Here is a 19,188-nt window from a genome sequence, read left to right as displayed (position 1 = left end):
CCCAAACATCAGAAGTTCTGCAGCTAGGCTATTGTGAGAAAAAACAAAGCGAGGACAATAGCGAAAACTGCAGATCACGGGAATAAATGTTATGTTCCAGGTTGTGCAGGAGATGTTAAGTGCAGGGATGGTTGGTGTCTGTAACTTACTCAGAAAGGCAAGGAAAACAAATAAGGCGATCTAATAAAATAAGTCGAGCCACTGAAGGGACATGGTTAGCTTACTGCTAGCGGTAGCCTGTTATATTGCAGTACATAAGATTTCACTTACCACATAAATGGAGAGCGGGAGAGATGACTGCGCTGATGATGGTGAATGATTTACAGATCCTGAGCATCACTAACAAGCATCTAAACGTATGTGATAAGTACTGCCGCTGCAGTATAACGTTGCACAGAGCACATGCGATCACAAAAGTGAAAGCAAAAATGATCATGCATTTAAAACGGCAGTTTAAAAAAAACGCATATTAATAGCGGCTCGAGCGCCGTGATTAAATATATATTTCCTCCTTGTGTGAGCTACTGAAATGAGCCGCTCTGTGAAACAGCCAATCAGAGCAGAGCTCATCATTATTATTCATGAACCTTCCAAATAAGGTAATAACAGACCATTTCATTCTAGCGACATATAGGGTGGTAAATGGACCTGTACAACCGTTTCTGGAGAATTTTTGCCCTTACCTATGCCATATACCTTCTATGTAGATATCAGAGAACAATTTAAAATATTGTATCAATACATTCGATGGCACCTTTAAGTGCAGGGGATGGGTTGGTGTCTGTTCTCAGAAAGGCAAGGAAAACAAACAACGCGTTCTAATAAAATAAGGCGAGCCTCTAAAGGGACACGGTTAGCTTCTTGCTTCTTACATTGCAGTACATAAGATTTCACTTACCACATAAACAGAGTAAGGAGAGATGACTGCGCGGACGATGACGAATGATTTACAGATCCTGAGCATCACTAACATGTATCTAAACTTGTAAAATATGTGGTAAGTACTGCCGCGGAAGTATAAAGTTACGCAGAGCACGTGCAATTGCAAATCTCAAAAGTGAAAGTAAAATGTTTGTGCATTCAAAACAGCAGTTTCAATGACCCGCATATTAATAGAGGCTCGGGCTCCGTGAATATATATATATAATTTTCCTCCATGTGCGAGCTACTGAAATGAGCCGGTCTGTGAAACAGCCAATCAGAGCAGAGCTCATCATTATTATTCATGAACCTTCCAAATAAGGTAATAACAGATTTCATTCTAGAGACAAAACCTAGGCTTGTAAATGGACCTGTAAAACCATTTCTGGAGAATTATATGCATTCAGAAAGTCCAATTTTGTGGACATTTACACATAGACTAATCATTGGTCAGGTGGCGACACAGCATTTGACCACTGGATTTACAAAAGAAATTTAGGTTTAAGAAGGGTTTTAACATTGCATCAACTACTAGGTAACACTATGATGAACACATTCATTTTTGTTTAAATGATCATTCTGTAGGGTTTTTAACCATGTATTATTATGTCTTTGCAAGGCTTTTGTTTTTTAAGGGGAGACACTGCAGGCAAAAACAGTTTTTTTTCGTGCACCTTGTCAAGCTTGAGATTTTGGACTTTTTGGTTTTTCATAAAGTGTTTTTTTCAGACTAGTGGAAAGAAAACATCTAAAATACACTTAAGTTTTTTTTTGCACTTTATCTATTTGTGTCAATAGATTTCAATTACAATCACATTTTAGAGGCCGTTTTCTCAAAATGAGTTTTTCCTCCTAGACCAGGGGTTTTCAAACCTGTCCTGGAGCCTCCCCTGCCCTGCACATTTTGTATGTCTCCCTTATTAGGCACACCCAATTCAGGTCTTGCAGTCTCTACTAATGAGCTGATGATTTGAATCAGGTGTATTAGATGAGAGAGACAAGCAAAATGTGCAGGGCAGGGGAGGCTCCAGGACAGGTTTGAAAACCCCTGTCCTAGACTGAGCCATAAATCTTCACTTCAGTAGCACTTACACACACCAAACTTGACATTGACTATATCCTGAAGGTTTTTACAGAGGGATTTGCTCATATATAATTTGCTTAATATTTTATTTCCCCCAAAACTGTAAAAAATCTATTGTTTTCTGCCTGTTCTAAGCATTTTCTAAATTATGGAGCGACAAAATGAAATACCCAATAATTCCTTCTGTGAAAACATTTGACTCTAATATGTCAAAAAAATAAATAAACAAGAATTTTGAAACAAACTTCATCCAGTGTTTGGATTTTTTAAGACTATGAAAATACAAAGACGGTTTATGCTGCCTTCATGTGCTATCGTAATTATGGTAAATACCAAAATCCGACATCGAAATTGCACATGAACACCCACTCACGTTGTAATTTCCACTGGAAAGCTCGAAATTTTTTATGATACCCGAGTTGCCGAGATGAGATAAACTTTGACCTTTCAACATGGCGGACAGCTACGAAACTATACTGAATGGTAAACATTGCATGATGTTAAAAGTTAAAAAACTTATATAGGCTATATAAAATATATATACTTATATAGGCTTATATAAAAACTTATATAGGCTAGCTAAAACAGAACCATTAGTTAGTATTGTCTTTAAAAAAACTATACTATTCATGATCAATAAGATATACAGCCTATCATTTTATCGTTTGCGTTTTGATGCATCCTCTTCTTCCTGTAGCAGATGCATTAGGGAGTTTATAACCGTTTTAAAACTTTTACCCAAATAGCATGTGAGGACAAATTCCGAGTCCGCCATGTTTCTCTTCACTACGACAACAAAAGCACCTGAACACGACACACTGGTAATTTCCACTTCACAAGTGGAAAGCATCATCTTTGCCATATCACATGAAGGCAGCATTACTCCTATACTTACAAATGGGAGAAACTGCAATGCGCAATATGGAGGAATAGTCCCATCTTCTAAATGAAAGAGCCAAATTTTCCATAGAAACCTGAGGCTTGACCAGCTAATTGTAATCACGTTGGCTGGTCTAGCCTGAAAAATAAGCTTTTAAACACTTGTTTAACATAAAAAATAACATTAATGGGATAATTACAGATATTTTTTTTTGCTGATTTGACATATGTAATTTAATTGTGAGTTCAGCCAGCAGTTTTTGAGATTTCAGGATTCCCCCTTTCATTAAGAATGGACTTTGTCTTGTATGATCTGCCCGGAGGTGTTGCAAATATGGCTGCAGAGTAAAGAGACTTTCCTTGAAAGGGACTTTGTTTTAAAATTATTTATTTTAATTGTAATTTTTTATGATTTAATTAACTGTTAGCTTTTCATTAAACTGACAAACCCCCGGCATTTCCTTTGCAAACTGTAGTTTAGGAAACCTTGATGTAATATAATGTTTAATGCATTTCATGTTGCAAATTACAATGACTGGAACATCTTTTCTTTGCATTTTTTACATAAATTAGTTAATTCAAAGGATGTCTAAAAGTAATTAGATTATATTACCTAAAACATGTAATGTAATGGATTACGCTACTGACTAAAATTTTTGTCATGTAATCTGGAATCAGTAACGGATTACAATTTGTATGTAATCTACCCAGCTCTGTTTATAGGGATAATTCACCCAAAAATAAAAATTACTGCATGATTTACTTACCCTCAAGCCATCCTAGGTGCATATGACTTTCTTCTTTCAGATGAATACAGAGTTAAATTAAAAAATGTCCTGGCTCTTCCAAGCTTTATAATGGCAGTGAATGGGTGTAACTGACTATTCAATAATCCATGCGTTTTTGTAAGAAAAATATCCATATTTAAAAGTTTATAAACCGCATGTACATGAGGGAGTGGCGTTCCAGCGGTTGACGCAGGACTTTTAAAATGCCGTTTTAAAATGAAAACTAATCTACACTGAATGTTTCAGAAATGATCTCCCTACACTACACAAGCGAAAACACATGTCACATGACCATTCAGGCTGTATACGTCATCAAGGATGTCTTATTTAATAGAAATAAGCGCAATAAAATTGACTGTTATTCCTTGGGGGTGTAAAAATACTGTATTTTTTAACAGTGCAATTTAACAGTTACTTTTCTTAAAACAGCTTTCGAAATGAGACGCAACAAATGAGCATGCTGTTTTTGTTTACATGGTCATCAAGAATACGCAGAGTGAATGTGGGCAGCTACTCCATTGTTAGTCTCCATTTTGGTCCGTTTACACTGAAATGCAACCCTGGAGTTTTTTTTTCCGAAAGTCTCTGTTTTCAAGGGTCTGAAATGCCGGTGTAGTGTAAACGACAGGCGTAACCGTACCAAAAGTTATTACAATAGTTTACACTAGTGTAAACATATAGCCTTAGGTGTAGCATAAGCTCCAGTGAGAAGTGACGAATGCGGAAGCAAAACAAAACACGGTCACGAATTAGTATAAAATGAGGATTTGCAAAGAAAATGTCGTAGATTTTCAATATAAGCCAAGAGGAGACTAAACAAAGCAAACTTTGCTTCCTTTGCTCCTGTAAACAAAACATGGTTCTTGAAACACTAGTATATTCTCACTGGAGCTTACCGTAAACTAGAGAAACAACTAGAGATGTTTTCAGTTATAAATTTGTGACTCTGAATCACAAAACCAGTCTTAAGTAGCAGAGGTATATTTGTAGCAATAGTCAAAAATACATTGTGTGGGTCAAAATTATAGATTTTTCTTTTATGCCAAAAATCTGTAAGATATTAAGTAAAGATCATGTTGTAAATTTCCTACTATAAATATAGCAAAGCTTTATTTATAGTTATATGCTATATGTTATATTTACAACATGACTTCTCCATCCAGTTAGGTTCATCAACAATTACCCCATCGACTTCAGCCAGAAATCTTGGTGTAATCTTTGATGACCAATTGACTTTTAAAGACCACATAGCTAAAACTGCTCGATCCTGCAGGTTTGCATTGCACAACATCAGAAAGATCAGGCCCTTCCTAACAGAGCATGCTGCACAACTCCTCGTACAGGCCCTGGTCATTTCCAGGCTGGATTACTGCAATGCTCTTTTAGCAGGTCTTCCAGCATGTACAATCAGGCCTCTACAAATGATTCAGAATGCAGCAGCACGGCTCGTCTTCAATGAGCCCAAGAAGGCCCATGTCACACCTCTCTTCATATCCCTGCACTGGCTACCGGTTACGGCTCGCATCAAATTCAAGACACTGATGCTGGCCTATAGGACAGCCACCGGCTCATCACCTGCCTACCTCCATTCACTACTACGCATCTACACTCCCTCCAGAAGTCTGAGATCCTCTAGTGAAAGACGCCTTTTTGTACCACCACAGAGAGGCACGAAATCACTTTCCAAAACATTCTCCTTCAACGTCCCTGCCTGGTGGAATGATCTTCCCACCCCCATCCGGGAACGCAGACTCCATTACTGTCTTCAAGCGACTGCTGAAAACCCATCTTTTTCGACACTATCTGACTCAATAAAAAAAAAAAAAAAAAAAAAAAAATTCCTCTCTTTTCTGATCTTCCCTTTCTAGCCCGTACTCATCTAACAACGCCTGTCATACGGTATTTTTGAGCACTTCCTATGTTGATCTGCCTCCTTAGGATGAATCACTTGTTGTATTCCCAATTGTAAGTCGCTTTGGATAAAAGCGTCTGCTAAACGAATAAATGTAAATGTAATGTAAATGTGCTAATTGCTAAGAACTTCATTAGGACAAATGTAAAGGTGATTTTCTCAACATTTAGATTTTTTGCACCCTCAGATATTTTCCCTGCTGAAAAAAACAGCATATGCTGGTTAGGTATGTTTTGGTGCTGGGATGCTGGTTTTAACTGGTTTATGCTGGTCCTTTGCTGGTTTATGCTGGTCTTTGACCAGCAACATGACCAGCATAAACCAGCTAAAACCAGCATCCCAGCACCAAAACATACCTAACCAGCATATGCTGTTTTTTTCAGGGTTCAGTTGTATCTCGGCCAAATATTGTCCTATCCTAATAATGAAAATCATTTATTCAGCTTTCAGGTGATGTGTAAATCTCAATTGACCCTTATGACTGGTTTTGTGGTCCAGGATAACAAAAACGCATTGATTTGCTTGAGGAGGTGTTATTGGAGGGAAACGTGTACAAACCTAATGGATGATAACAGCTTTCAATCTCCACCACAATCTGGGACGAATACCAAAACGACAAATGTCAGTTAAGAAATATCAGATGGGCATTGAACTGATTTATATCGGTCACTACCGGCTGCGTTTTAATCTCTCTTCCTCGTTTCGACGTCACGCTCTTTCTAGCCCCTCCTTTTCATCCTCACTGACTGCCTCAATCTTGGACAGTGTACTCACAGTATACTCCCAACAATAAAGAAATTTCCTGGCTGCTGATATTCGCTTCATCGCTCCATCCCCACCAGAACAATGGTGAGTAATAGCATTTTTTTTTCTTTTTCTTTCAAATAACCACGCGCAAAAGGTTTTCGGCTACAAATGTAAGTGTCGTTTAATCCTCGTCTGTTATTTTTTCAAAGCAGCTCAAGCGGCTTTTCTTTGTCATTCACCAAGCGCCCTTTGCTTAAAATGGAGGCAGAGATCGCGACATTGAAACGAATTGATTTTTTTTTTTTTTTACAAATAATCTTCAGTATTGTAATGCAAAGAATGACACACTTAAAAATATTATTCGTCGTACATGCATTGAGCTTATATTATTGCCTTTGGAAACGCCTACAGGATTACATTCATCCATCCATCAATTCATTCATTCATTCATCCATAACGGTGCCTTCGGAATATGTGCGAAATTACGCGTTATTTGTCAAATGCTTTCCTAAATATGATCATCAGTTTTGATCAAGCACATGATTAAATACTGAAACGTCTCATGTAAATGACATTTAGTAGTGCACCTGTTTTGAGGGTGCATCTCTAAAGCCTTACATGATGGAATTATTTTTGACATATGCATTGAAATTATAGCCACAATAGTATGCATTATCTTTACCGCAATTATTGCCTACGCGATAGGATAATATAACACAGATTTTTATTGAAAAAATTGCAGCGTAATTAAAAATCACAATATATCATAGTTAATAAATCTGACTTAATATATTAACAAAAATGCACAAATGGAATGATTGTATTTATTTATTTATTTTTTCACAAGCTCTTTGTCATCAGAGATGACAGAATTTTCTTGAAATTTGCATCCACCCCTCCTCCATCCGCATGAGGAGTAAACTGGGTGGGGACTGCAGCTGTCTGCAGAAGCTCATATCTAGCCTGTGCAGCAGATGACTGGATTTCTATTCCTGTTCTGTTCCACAGCTGTTATTATCTCCATTGAGATTTTACATTAAATGCTTTTATGCATTTTATTAATTTGCTAAGGTTGTTTCTTATTAAATTCATAGGAGCTGTCTATTTAAAAAAATAAGAAATGTAACAGTGCAACTGAATATTTGAGATGTTAAGAAAAATGGTATTTTTTTTAAAACCCATATTCATTAAGGAACATTCTGGATTCCCTTTCAAATAGCGTGTTAAGTCCTTGAGAAAATTCAGTTGCTGCTTATAAAAGCCTCTTTAAAATAAAGGCTGTTCCTTTATTGAAATCCATACTCTATTGTAGACCTTTAAGATGGCATAAATGGGAAAAGGTGGATTTCTGTCAACATTTTTATTGTTCTCTTTCGACGGTAGTCAGACACGGTCTGGCAAGCCTGTTCTATGTGGGTGGGGCATCTGCCTTGTTCCCATTCTGCTGCCTCATTCCCATTGAATAAAGAGAACTGACTGCGTTCTTTGTTCTTTTTTGGTAACCTACTAAGTCCTTATCATGCCAGTTCACTTCTTGCATGTCTGTCCTTAAAATAAATATAATTAAGCAGGTGTTCACAGTGCATTCATGATTCCAACGGAAGACGTTTATGGTACATTTCTGATGAAATGTCAGTCATGCATTTTTGTTGTACCCAAAATATTAAACAAATGCAAATGTCAACTCTGTATGTTTTGAGAGCTAGCAATCCAATAAAAAGGTTTTGATTTAATTTTCCCATTTCTTTCCACAGCGTGAGTGCATCTCTATCCACGTTGGTCAGGCTGGAGTCCAGATCGGCAATGCCTGCTGGGAACTGTATTGTCTTGAGCACGGCATCCAGCCGGATGGGCAGATGCCCAGTGACAAAACCATTGGAGGAGGTGATGATTCCTTCAACACCTTCTTCAGTGAAACTGGAGCTGGAAAGCACGTCCCCAGAGCTGTGTTTGTAGATCTGGAGCCCACTGTCATTGGTAAGAGGATGGGACCTAATTTGAGCTATTTTGTATTTATTTATTTCCGTTTTCTAAACATAGACCTGTGTTTCCAGATGAGGTGCGCACTGGGACATACCGTCAGCTGTTCCACCCTGAGCAGCTCATCACTGGAAAGGAAGATGCTGCCAATAACTACGCCCGTGGTCACTACACTATTGGAAAGGAAATCATTGACCTGGTGCTGGACAGGATTCGCAAACTGGTAGGCAGTTGTAAATAAATACATCCTTAAAATGAATTATATATTATGTTGGGTTAATAACCAAACTGTTTCTCTTTCTCAACCGTAGGCTGACCAGTGCACAGGTCTCCAGGGTTTCCTGGTGTTCCACAGCTTTGGTGGTGGAACCGGTTCTGGCTTCACCTCTCTGCTGATGGAGCGTCTGTCTGTGGACTATGGCAAGAAGTCCAAGCTGGAGTTCTCCATCTACCCCGCTCCTCAGGTCTCCACCGCTGTTGTAGAGCCTTACAACTCCATCCTGACCACCCACACCACCCTAGAGCACTCCGACTGCGCCTTCATGGTAGACAATGAGGCCATTTACGATATTTGCCGCAGGAACCTCGACATCGAGCGTCCTACCTACACCAACCTCAACAGGCTGATCAGTCAGATCGTGTCCTCCATCACAGCCTCCCTCAGGTTTGATGGTGCCCTCAATGTCGATCTGACAGAGTTCCAGACCAACTTGGTGCCCTATCCTCGTATCCACTTCCCATTGGCTACCTATGCCCCAGTGATCTCTGCAGAGAAGGCTTACCATGAGCAGCTCTCTGTGGCTGAAATCACTAATGCTTGCTTTGAGCCGGCCAATCAGATGGTGAAATGCGACCCACGTCACGGCAAGTACATGGCTTGCTGCCTGTTGTACCGTGGTGATGTGGTGCCCAAAGATGTGAACGCCGCAATCGCCACCATCAAGACCAAGCGCACCATCCAGTTTGTGGACTGGTGTCCCACTGGTTTCAAGGTCGGCATCAACTACCAGCCTCCCACTGTGGTTCCAGGTGGTGATCTGGCTAAAGTGCAGAGGGCCGTGTGCATGCTGAGCAACACCACAGCTATTGCTGAGGCCTGGGCTCGTCTCGATCATAAGTTCGATCTGATGTACGCCAAGCGCGCCTTTGTGCACTGGTATGTGGGTGAGGGTATGGAGGAGGGCGAGTTCTCAGAGGCCAGAGAGGACATGGCTGCCCTGGAGAAAGATTACGAGGAGGTCGGTGTCGACTCCATTGAGGGTGAAGGAGAAGAAGAGGGAGAGGAGTATTAAAATACTCACTAAATGTCTGAAATTAAAACAGTAGACTGGTAATTTACACACGATATACATGAGGTATCAAGTGTAAAGTCTGCTCCTAAATGTTACAGACACATTCTTGATCTGTTGTTGTATTGTTATGGCCAGTATGATTATTATTTGTGGAAATTGATTGCCAAATTTTGACTGAATAAATTGATGGTGATGTTAAATAAATCTGTCTGCGTGCAGTTCTTAACAATCTTTCTTGCGGATGTTAACATAAGCTGACGGTTTTAAGACATTCCAGGCATTCAAGAGAAGTAATCTGCTTACTAACCAGTTTCCACAGGTCAACTGATGGCCTTTGACAGGTTTAGCTTCCAACCACTTTGGATGAAGGAAAAGTAGATTAGTACTCACTCAGAAGTTGGTATTAAGGCCATTCTAGGTTTTTAGGGAGGCACAAATGAGTTACAGCAGTGAAATGACAGGTCATGGTATCAAAAAGGTCTTGTAGTAAAAAGCCTTAATTGGATTTATTTTTATAATCCAGAAATCTGACAATAATGTCTAAGATAAAAGGCCTGAAAGTAATAGCAGCTTTTGTGATATTTTATTCAATTGCTTAAAAAAATTCTTGTTGACCAAAAATTTATCTTATTTGAATTTAAAGTACAAAATTATCCTTTGTAGAAAAAGGATTTGGGGTCAAATGTGTATAAAAGAATACGCTATTCAAAATACTGGTAATGTAACATTACTTTTTTAAACAGAATTCACACTACTCCTTTTTTCTGATCTGCTGTCTGCTGGTTCATCAGGCCCCAGAAGAGCACTGGCATTGAGCTCCCGCCAGCGTCTTTAGATTGGCATGCAGCAGGATCCTCAGTCAGCCTTTGATACCCTTTGAGACGTCTAGAAAGGTTGAAAAACAAGGCCAGTTAGTGTTTTCCAACCAGTTTTACCAGTTAATGTTCACACTAATTTGCTTACTGATTAAAGTTTTGGGAAATCTAGAGCAGCAGGTTGAAAAAATAATAATGATTCATGAATAATTCATGCTAAATGAATAAATCAGTGCATGGATATTTTGCTATGCTGGAATGACTTACTTATATGCAAAAGCCACAGCACCCATTGCTGATACGACAGTCAGGATGCCCAATAAAAGGGCAGCGGCACCTGCAGATGTCAACCTGGAACTTGCTAAATAAAGACATGTAAGATGAATAAACAGCACTGCTATTATTTCGGAGCACCCTGCTTAATGTATCAATAGTAAATAGATGAACTCACCTATGTTAATATTAACCCTGGCATTTGTGACAGCCAGACTGTCATCATTCATCATGGACACATTGACACAGAAGATCCCAGTGTCGTTGAAGAAGTGTCGAAGGATGAGTTGGCAGTCTGAGGAGGGGTTCACAGCATTGCAGATGGTCGTAACTGGCACATGGCAGTCTGCATCTGACACTACAGTGCACACTTCAGTGGGGAGGCTAGAAAGAAGAGGTAAGGTTGTGAATGCTCCATCAGGCAGGATTTTGTGGTTCCAGCTACATGTTTTGCCAGATCTCACCTTCCTTGGCAGGAAACAGTGAAATCAACAGCACTCTGCTCCATCTCTGTTAGCAAAAAACCATCAGCTACAGCCACCTGGATGATCTGCACACTCTCAATGCCCTCTGAGAACACAAACTTACTTTACTCTTCAATACACGACACAAACAGTTGAAGTCAAAAGTTTACATATACCTTGCAGAATCTGCAAAATGCTAATTATTTCACCAAATTAAGAGGGATCATACAAAATAAATGTTCTTTTTTTATTTAGTACTGACATGAATAAGTTTTACAATTTGGTTTACATTTACATATAGTGCACAAGAGACAATACTAGTTGCATTTATAAAAATGACACAGTTCAAAAGTTTACATACACTTGATTCTTAAAACTGTGTTGTTACCTAAATGATCCATGAAATGTGTTGTTTTGTTTAGTAATACTTGTACTTGAGTCCCTTGTTTGTCCTGAACAGTTAAACTGCCTGCTGTTCTTCAGAAAAATCCTTCAAATTCTTTGGTTTTTCAACATTTTTGTGTATTTAAACCTTTCCAACAATGACTGTATGATTTGAGATGCATCTTTTCACACTGAGGACAACTGAGGGACTCATATGCAGCTATTACAGAAGGTTCAAACACTCACTGATGCTTCAGAAAGAAACACGATTCAATAAGAGCCAGGGGGTGAAAACTTATTAAATTTGAAGATCAGGGTAAATTTAACTTATTTTGTCTCCTGGGAAAATGCAAGTATCTTCTGTAGCTTCTGAAGGGCAGTACTTAATGAAAAAAAATATGATTCTAATAAAAAAAATAAGAATAAGAAAAATGTACACAACTTCATTCTGTTCAAAAGTTTACACTCCTGGCTCTTAATGCATGGTTTTTCCTTCTGAAGCATCAGTGAGCGTTTGAACTTTCTGTAATAGTTGCATATGAGTCCCTCAGTTGTCCTCAGTGTGAAAAGATGGATCTCAAAATCATAGTCATTGTTGGAAAGGGTCCAAATACAAAGGATTTGTGGTACCTGAAGAACAACAGGCATTTTAACTGTTCAGGACAAACAAGGGACTTATGTACAACTATCACAAAAAAAAAAAAAAAAAAAAAAAAAAACACACACAGCTGTGGATCACTCAGGTAATAACAGAGTATCAAGAATCAAGTGTATGTAAACTTTTGAACAGGGTAATTTTTTTTAAATAAATTTAACTATTATTTTCTCTTGGACTATATGTAAATGTCTTTTATGTGAAATATCATATTCAGGTCAGTACTAAATAAAAAATAACATGTAGTTTGTATGATCCCTCTTATTTTATTAAAATAATTAACATTTTGCAGATTCTGCAAGGTGTATGTAAACTTTTGACTTCAACTGTAAAAACGCAGTACTGCTCAAGGAAGGAATCTCACCAATAATCTCAATATCAGTTGAGAAGGATCCATAGCGGTAGATCACACAGTCATTTGTGTTTGGAGCCTGACGCTTTATTATGGATACATGGGCCTGGTTTTCAATATGGTCTTCTTTGATTTTCGCTTCCATGTCAGCAGCTGTTTTGAAAATTTGTGTTCAAATTTATATTAATATATTATTTTTTATTATTATACATTATAAACACTATTATGTAAATTTACATAATTAAATTATATTAACTGAAATTTTTAAATATTTCTAACTGCAACTCACCAGTTGCCTTCAGTTTTGTCTTTGTTGCAGTATTCAAAGTTGCAGACATCTCAGATGCAGATCTAAGATCAAAGACCTTCTCAAGGCTTGATCTTGTTGGAACTCCATTTGTAGGTGCGGGTGGAATAGTTTTCATTGTAGATGCAGGTGTGGATTTCTGAATGGGAGCTGAAGACTTACTGGTAGCTTGATCTGTTGAATCATAAAGTAAATGATAAATATTTTAACTGTTACACTGACTGAAATTAGGCTAGCACTGCTTATTTTCAATGTCACTAATTTAAGCATAGATAAACAAGCAAATGTTGTGTGATGGAAACGTTTAGTTAATGTATTAACTTTTAAAGAATATTTTATTTTTACACAACTACATTTTAATAACTATATCTTTCCTCATTATTTCGAAACGAACAAATCAAACTGCTCCGAACCCGAGACGTTCAATGAATGAATCATTATTTTCTTTTTGACGGATCTGTTGAAATGAACGATTCACTGGCAAATTGACGTGATCCGATTGCTGTCGACTGATGCCGCGAAATGTAAGTGACTAATCCTGAAAAATATTAGCAATGTTTATTGTAAATGCAAAGTTTGTTTAGGGTATGACTGTAAGTTGCCAGTTAACATTTTGCTGTAAAACGCGAGCTGTTGTTGAAGCTCATTGTGTGAAATACTTAAGAGCTGAGGACTAACGTTAGTTTACTATACTAATTCATAAGACTGAACTCGGACCTATTTTAAAGGAGTAGTTCACTTTCAGAACAGAAATGTACAGTTAATGTACTCACCCCCTTGTCATCGAAGACGTTCATTTCTTTCTTTCTTCAGTCATAAGGAAATTATGTTTTTTCTGAGGAAAACATTTCAGGATTTCTCTCCAAACATCCAAACATCCAAAATGCAGCTTCAAATGGCTCTGAACGATCACAGCCGAGGAAAGAAGGTCTTATCTAGCAAAACGATCGGTTATTTTCTTAAAAAGAAAGACAATTTATATACCTTTTAACCTCAAACGCTCTGTGCACTTTGTGTAGAGATTAAAAAGAATATAAATAGAATTTTTTTATTAAATAACTGATCGTTTCGCTAGATAAGACCCTTCTTATGGGATAATTTAGAGCCCTTTGAAACTGCATTTTTGACGTTCAAACTCGGGGGCACCATAGAAGTCCATTATATGGAGAGAAATCCTGAAATGTTTTCCTCAAAAAACAATTTCTTTTCGACTGAAGAAAGAAAGACATGAACATCTTGGATGACAAGAGGGTAAGTACAAGTCAATGCACCTGCAGTGATGTGTTCAGTAGGACGGATGGGGCTCTCAGAGGTGAGGGTGTTGATGGTGGGATGAGCCTCAGTTGGAAGGATTGGTGGAGTGGCACAAGATGAATCTGGAATAGCTGCTTGTACAATAACTTGGGGCTTGAAAGAACCAGCTGCGATGTAAGTATGTGTGACAGTGAGTTCCCTGGAGATTACAGTGCCACTGCCATCCCCGAAGTTCCAGTTAAAAATCACATCTGATTTGCTTAAGTATTGACTGGGGTCGTGAAGGGTGACGCTGAAGGCCACTGCTCTGTTCTGAATGAATTTCTGATCGCCTTCATCTTTGTCATTCACCTGCGTCAGGGAAACCGCAAAGGGAATCTGGTCTGGAATCACAGGGATTAAATATATTGCATCAGTTAAACCGTAAAACCACTGGTTCTTAAAGGATCAACATTACGTTATGCTTACCAGTGATACTGAACTGTGTGGATGCATATCCAATAGGGATGAATTTGTCTTTTTGCCTGTAGTGATAAATGACAACATCCATCATGTAAGAGCCAAGAGGAACGTCATCAGTGCCGATGGTCAGTGATGAGGAAGGGCTATCGCACACCTGCCAGTATTTTCCTGTCAGACACAACAGAGGATTGTCAGGAAGATTAGATGACTGTGCATCACAGAACAGTAAGTGCTTCTTTTCTTACCCCAGGTTTTCCATACAAACACATAGGGAGGTTGCTTGTCTCCTTGTTTAGAAAGGAGAGGAGCATGCGGGAACACAGCGCTCCATTCATCAGCAGAGTTCTCCTCGGGATAGACAGGCTCACCCTCGTGGAATTGTGTGCCTAAATTAGAAAAGTTGCCACTTTTAAGATTGATACAGCTAAACTGCAGAATGTACACTTCCAGTCAAAACATTCTAGTCTCTTCTGCTCACCAAGTCTGCGTTTATTTGATCCAAAAGTAAAAGTGTTTTGTTTGAATAAATTTTAAAATGTAATTTATTCCTGTGATTTCAAAGCTGAATTTCTAGCATCATTATTCCAGTCACATGATCCTTCAGAAATCATTCTAATATTCTGATTTGCTACTCAAAAAACATTTGTATTATTTTTATGTTGAAAACAACTGAGTAGAGTTTATTTGATGAACAGAAAGCTTTGAAAAACAGCATTTATCTGAAATAAAATAATTTAACATTATAAATATCTTTATCATCACTTTTGATCAATTTAAAGCATATTTTCTAAATAGAAGTATTAATTATTAATTTCTATACCCCCTCCAATGAATGGTATAGTGTATAATGCTACAAAAGCTTTTTATTTCAGATAAATGCTGATCTTTGGATATTTCTATTCATCAAAGAGTCTTTAAAAAAAGCTCAACTGTTTTAACTGTTGATAATAATAATAATACATTATTTCTGATAATAAAGAATGATTTCTGAAGGATCCTGTGACCCCATTATCTTTGACCCCAGGAACAAATTACATTTTAAAATATATTCAAACAGAAAACAGTTAATTTAAATAGTAAAATTTTTCAAAATTGTACCGTTTTTGCAGAATCTTACTGTTCAAAAACTTTTGACTGCTAGTGTACATTTTCATTTTTCTAAATAGTATGAACTGAAGATGAAAGAAACATACCACTGATTGTGCAGTTTTTTGCCCAAACAACTTGTCCATCTGGCAAGACCTTCTGGTTGTGAGGGAACACAATGTCAATGGTGAAAGTGATTTTGGCACCGGTCAAGGTGGGTGCATCATTTCCCACATCAAACTTCAGTTGTCCACCTGTAGAAATGTACGTTTATGATTTTTTAATGTACTGATGCTTTTATCTACACACAAATAAATAGGTTTTGCAGTGATGCCATAGAAGAACCATTTTGGGTTCCTCAAAGAACCTTTCAGTGAACAGTATTTTAAAAGAACGTGTGAAGAACATTTCAATCTTCACACATAAAGAAACTTTTGTACAATGTAAAGTTTTCATGGCTGTTAAAGGTTCTTCATAGAACCATCGATGCAAATAAAGAACCTTTAGTTTTAAGTTGTAGAACCTCAGTTTTGTATTACCTATAACACCTTTCAGTGATTGGTTTTTAAAAGAACCATTCATGACCCTGCTGTAAATATATCAAAACTTAATTTTTGATTAGGCATTAGGGCTGCAACGATTCGTCGACATTGTCGACAAAAATCGATAATAGAAATAGTCGACAATGAATTTCATTGTCGATGTTGTCGCCAGACATGTTTTCTCCGACCGAGTGAGGCATCTCTCTGCCGAGAGTCGCACATAGGCATTAGCTTCTATGCTGAGCGATAACATACAGAAATGGCGGCGTCCAATGCACTGAATGCAGCAGCTGCGCGTACCAAAACACGCCCGTTTCACACATACTCCGTCGGCAGTGCGTATTTTTTTTCCACACCCATGTTAACGGATTACAACGTTCACCATGTACGGACTGTAAACGCGTTCTGTGTGAGCGCAAAACGAGTCCGTGCTGCTTCTGCACCGCATACGTAACGCACACGGACTGTAGACGCAATGCAGACTGAGTATGTATGAAACAGGAGTAAAGTTTGGGAGCATTTTAGCCTGCTACGGCGAATAAAAAGATTACCTGCATGGTTTGTAAAGCAGTCCTTGTGCATCACGGCAGCACCTCTGTGATGCACGAACATTTAAAGAGAAAGCACGTCGGACAGTTGAATGAAACAGAGTTTGGCTGGCCTCGGTAAGATTTAAATAACATGGAAGCCAATACGTTTTGTTTTGGATACATGTTTGTTTACGGTATTATTGCTGCTGATGTGCCTGCCCCTGGTTTACAGGAAGAAAATGTTTACTTGATTTTAATTTATTTTTTCTTATAAAACAAATGTGCCTGTCCTTTAAAAAGATTATAGAGTTTCTTAATTTATGCATTTATGTCTGTACTGACCGATTACTGTGCCTAAATGGTTTTAGACAGGGCATTTTTATTTACTTTTAGTATGAATTGGCCTATCAGCAGCAAAGTTCAATAAAATATGCATTTTTCATTGAAGTACCCCCTTCTTTCTTGTATTTACTATAATTTTCCACATAATTAAAGCAATCTCATGCTAAATTTGAGAAAAATTGAATAATTATCCGATTAGTCGACTAATCGTTTCAATAGTCGGTGACTAGTCGACTATTAAAATAGTCGTTAGTTGCAGCCCTATTAGGCATATGCATTGCTAAGAACTTCATTTGGACAACTTTAAAGGGAATTTTCTTAAAATTTAGATTTTTGCACATTCAGGTTCCAAATTATCAAAGAATTGACCCATATGACTGGTTTTGTTGTCCAGGGTCACATTTTTTCATAGTGTGAAGCAAATTTTTCAACTAAAGAATCTTTTGTGCAATTGAAAGTTTCCATGGATGTTAAAGGTTAAAAAAAAAAAGTAAGAGTCCACATCAAATTCCATCGCAAAAACAGCTTTTTTAAACACTTCTAAACATCCAATATAGAAAATCTAGTTCTTTCTTTCAATACTGCATTTTATTACCTGTCCAGCTGTTTTTGTAGCGTGGGTCTCCATCTTTCCACATGGGGAACCGTTTTGTATTCCATGTCTGATATTGACTGAATCTAGATTTCGAGTTGCTTCTGTCAACTTGTTCTAATGCAGAGAAAAAAATAAATACATACATAACTGAATACTGAATACTCTCAATAATATGAGAGTAAAGGCACTGGAAGCCTTTTAACTCTCATTTGACAATAAAAGCCACAAACTTTAAAGTCTACTTAGTTGAGCCAATGAGAGGCAGGGCATGTGACCGGATAAAAAAAATTAAGCACACTTTCTGCAGTGTTACCCCAAATCCTGTGCATGTGATGGTCAGCTGTCTATGTGACCACACTTTGGGCTTTACTGCATAAAGGCGGGACTTGCTTTCAGAGCACATAACTCAAAATACGAATGCAGTGTTACAATTATGAATGAAACAGTGGGTGCTGCACCAGATTATGGGTATCAAAGACAACACAGAAATGATAAGTTTTTAAGTATTATAAGTTATACAATCTATTAGTTTTTATTTGATCTGATTAGCTAACACACATTGTGACCAATCTTGGAAAATTCCCAGACTTTCTCGTGTGCCACATTGTTACTGAACTTTTAACGAATAAAAGGCGGTCAAGGAGATCAGGACGTTGTCATGCAGCATTAAATCTGCCTGTAGGCTTTAGGAATTTTAGCAGTGCAGGTTATAACTAAAATAATTAACTATTATAGTTATTCTTTCCAATTCAGGTAAGAACCCTGCACTAAACATAAACACTGGTCAACATAATTCCATTATATAACCAGGGAAATGCAATATACAAGAATATGATGCTGTACAATATATCTAAATAAATAATATTGAAATGTTTACTTACTTGTTAAGGCAACAGACAAACAGGTCACTAGCAATATTCTTGAAAGCAGCTTCATTGTTTCACTTTATTGGCACCTTAACGAATTTCAGCTTCGAAGACATAGCTCTTTATATAGTCACGTCCTACATCTGGGGCTCAATAGCTCCTCCCATCACTTAAGACCATGCAGGCACGCCCACACACAAACACACACACACACACACACACACACACACACACACACACACACACACACACACACACACACACACACACACACACACACACACACACACACACACACACACACACATAAATGTGCAACATATTCTAGTGTAGCATGTAGCAGTTTAAAATGCCATTAATTATTAATGACACTATATAATTAAAATGGATTTGCAGTTTATAGAGCCTGAGTTGTACTTAAAATATCAATATCATATTGAGAAAAATAACAATAAAAAAGATTAAAACATCTAAATAGTTCTGAACCTTAGTGCTGCAAACAACCACGAAGAACCTATTGTTTGTGTAAAATGGTTGATTCGACATTTTAAGGCTTTTTTTTTTTTTACTTTTAAGGGTCACATTGAGATTACAAACACTTTTCCAAGTTGATCTTATTTTAATGAGGAACCAAGTTGGAGAATGCTTACATGTGATA

The 19,188-nt window shown here is 37.7% G+C and overlaps 2 protein-coding genes across 2 annotated transcripts; one reads left to right on the top strand and one right to left on the bottom strand.

Annotated features, from left to right (window-relative positions):
* The first annotated feature begins 6,275 nt into the window (after positions 1 to 6,275).
* LOC141291071 (tubulin alpha-1B chain) lies at positions 6,276 to 9,807 on the top strand. Its single transcript, XM_073823241.1, has 4 exons — positions 6,276 to 6,433; positions 8,086 to 8,308; positions 8,386 to 8,534; positions 8,623 to 9,807. Exons 1-4 carry the CDS (start codon positions 6,431 to 6,433, stop codon positions 9,601 to 9,603), a joined length of 1,356 nt encoding a protein of 451 aa, XP_073679342.1. The 5' UTR covers positions 6,276 to 6,430; the 3' UTR covers positions 9,604 to 9,807.
* A 275-nt stretch (positions 9,808 to 10,082) lies between these two features.
* pmelb (premelanosome protein b) lies at positions 10,083 to 18,655 on the bottom strand. The gene is made up of 12 exons (XM_073823240.1): positions 18,546 to 18,655; positions 17,665 to 17,778; positions 15,763 to 15,909; positions 14,815 to 14,955; positions 14,576 to 14,737; positions 14,125 to 14,490; positions 12,836 to 13,027; positions 12,559 to 12,699; positions 11,156 to 11,261; positions 10,870 to 11,075; positions 10,686 to 10,779; positions 10,083 to 10,488 (listed from the first exon to the last, which is right to left on the bottom strand). The coding sequence occupies exons 1-12, from the start codon at positions 18,598 to 18,600 to the stop codon at positions 10,350 to 10,352; spliced, it is 1,863 nt and encodes a 620-aa protein (XP_073679341.1). The 5' UTR covers positions 18,601 to 18,655; the 3' UTR covers positions 10,083 to 10,349.
* Between the last annotated feature and the right edge of the window lie 533 nt (positions 18,656 to 19,188).

Source organism: Garra rufa, chromosome 18, assembly GCF_049309525.1.
Source record: "Garra rufa chromosome 18, GarRuf1.0, whole genome shotgun sequence".
Lineage (NCBI taxonomy): Eukaryota > Metazoa > Chordata > Actinopteri > Cypriniformes > Cyprinidae > Garra > Garra rufa.
This window is presented reverse-complemented; position numbering and strand designations above follow the sequence as displayed.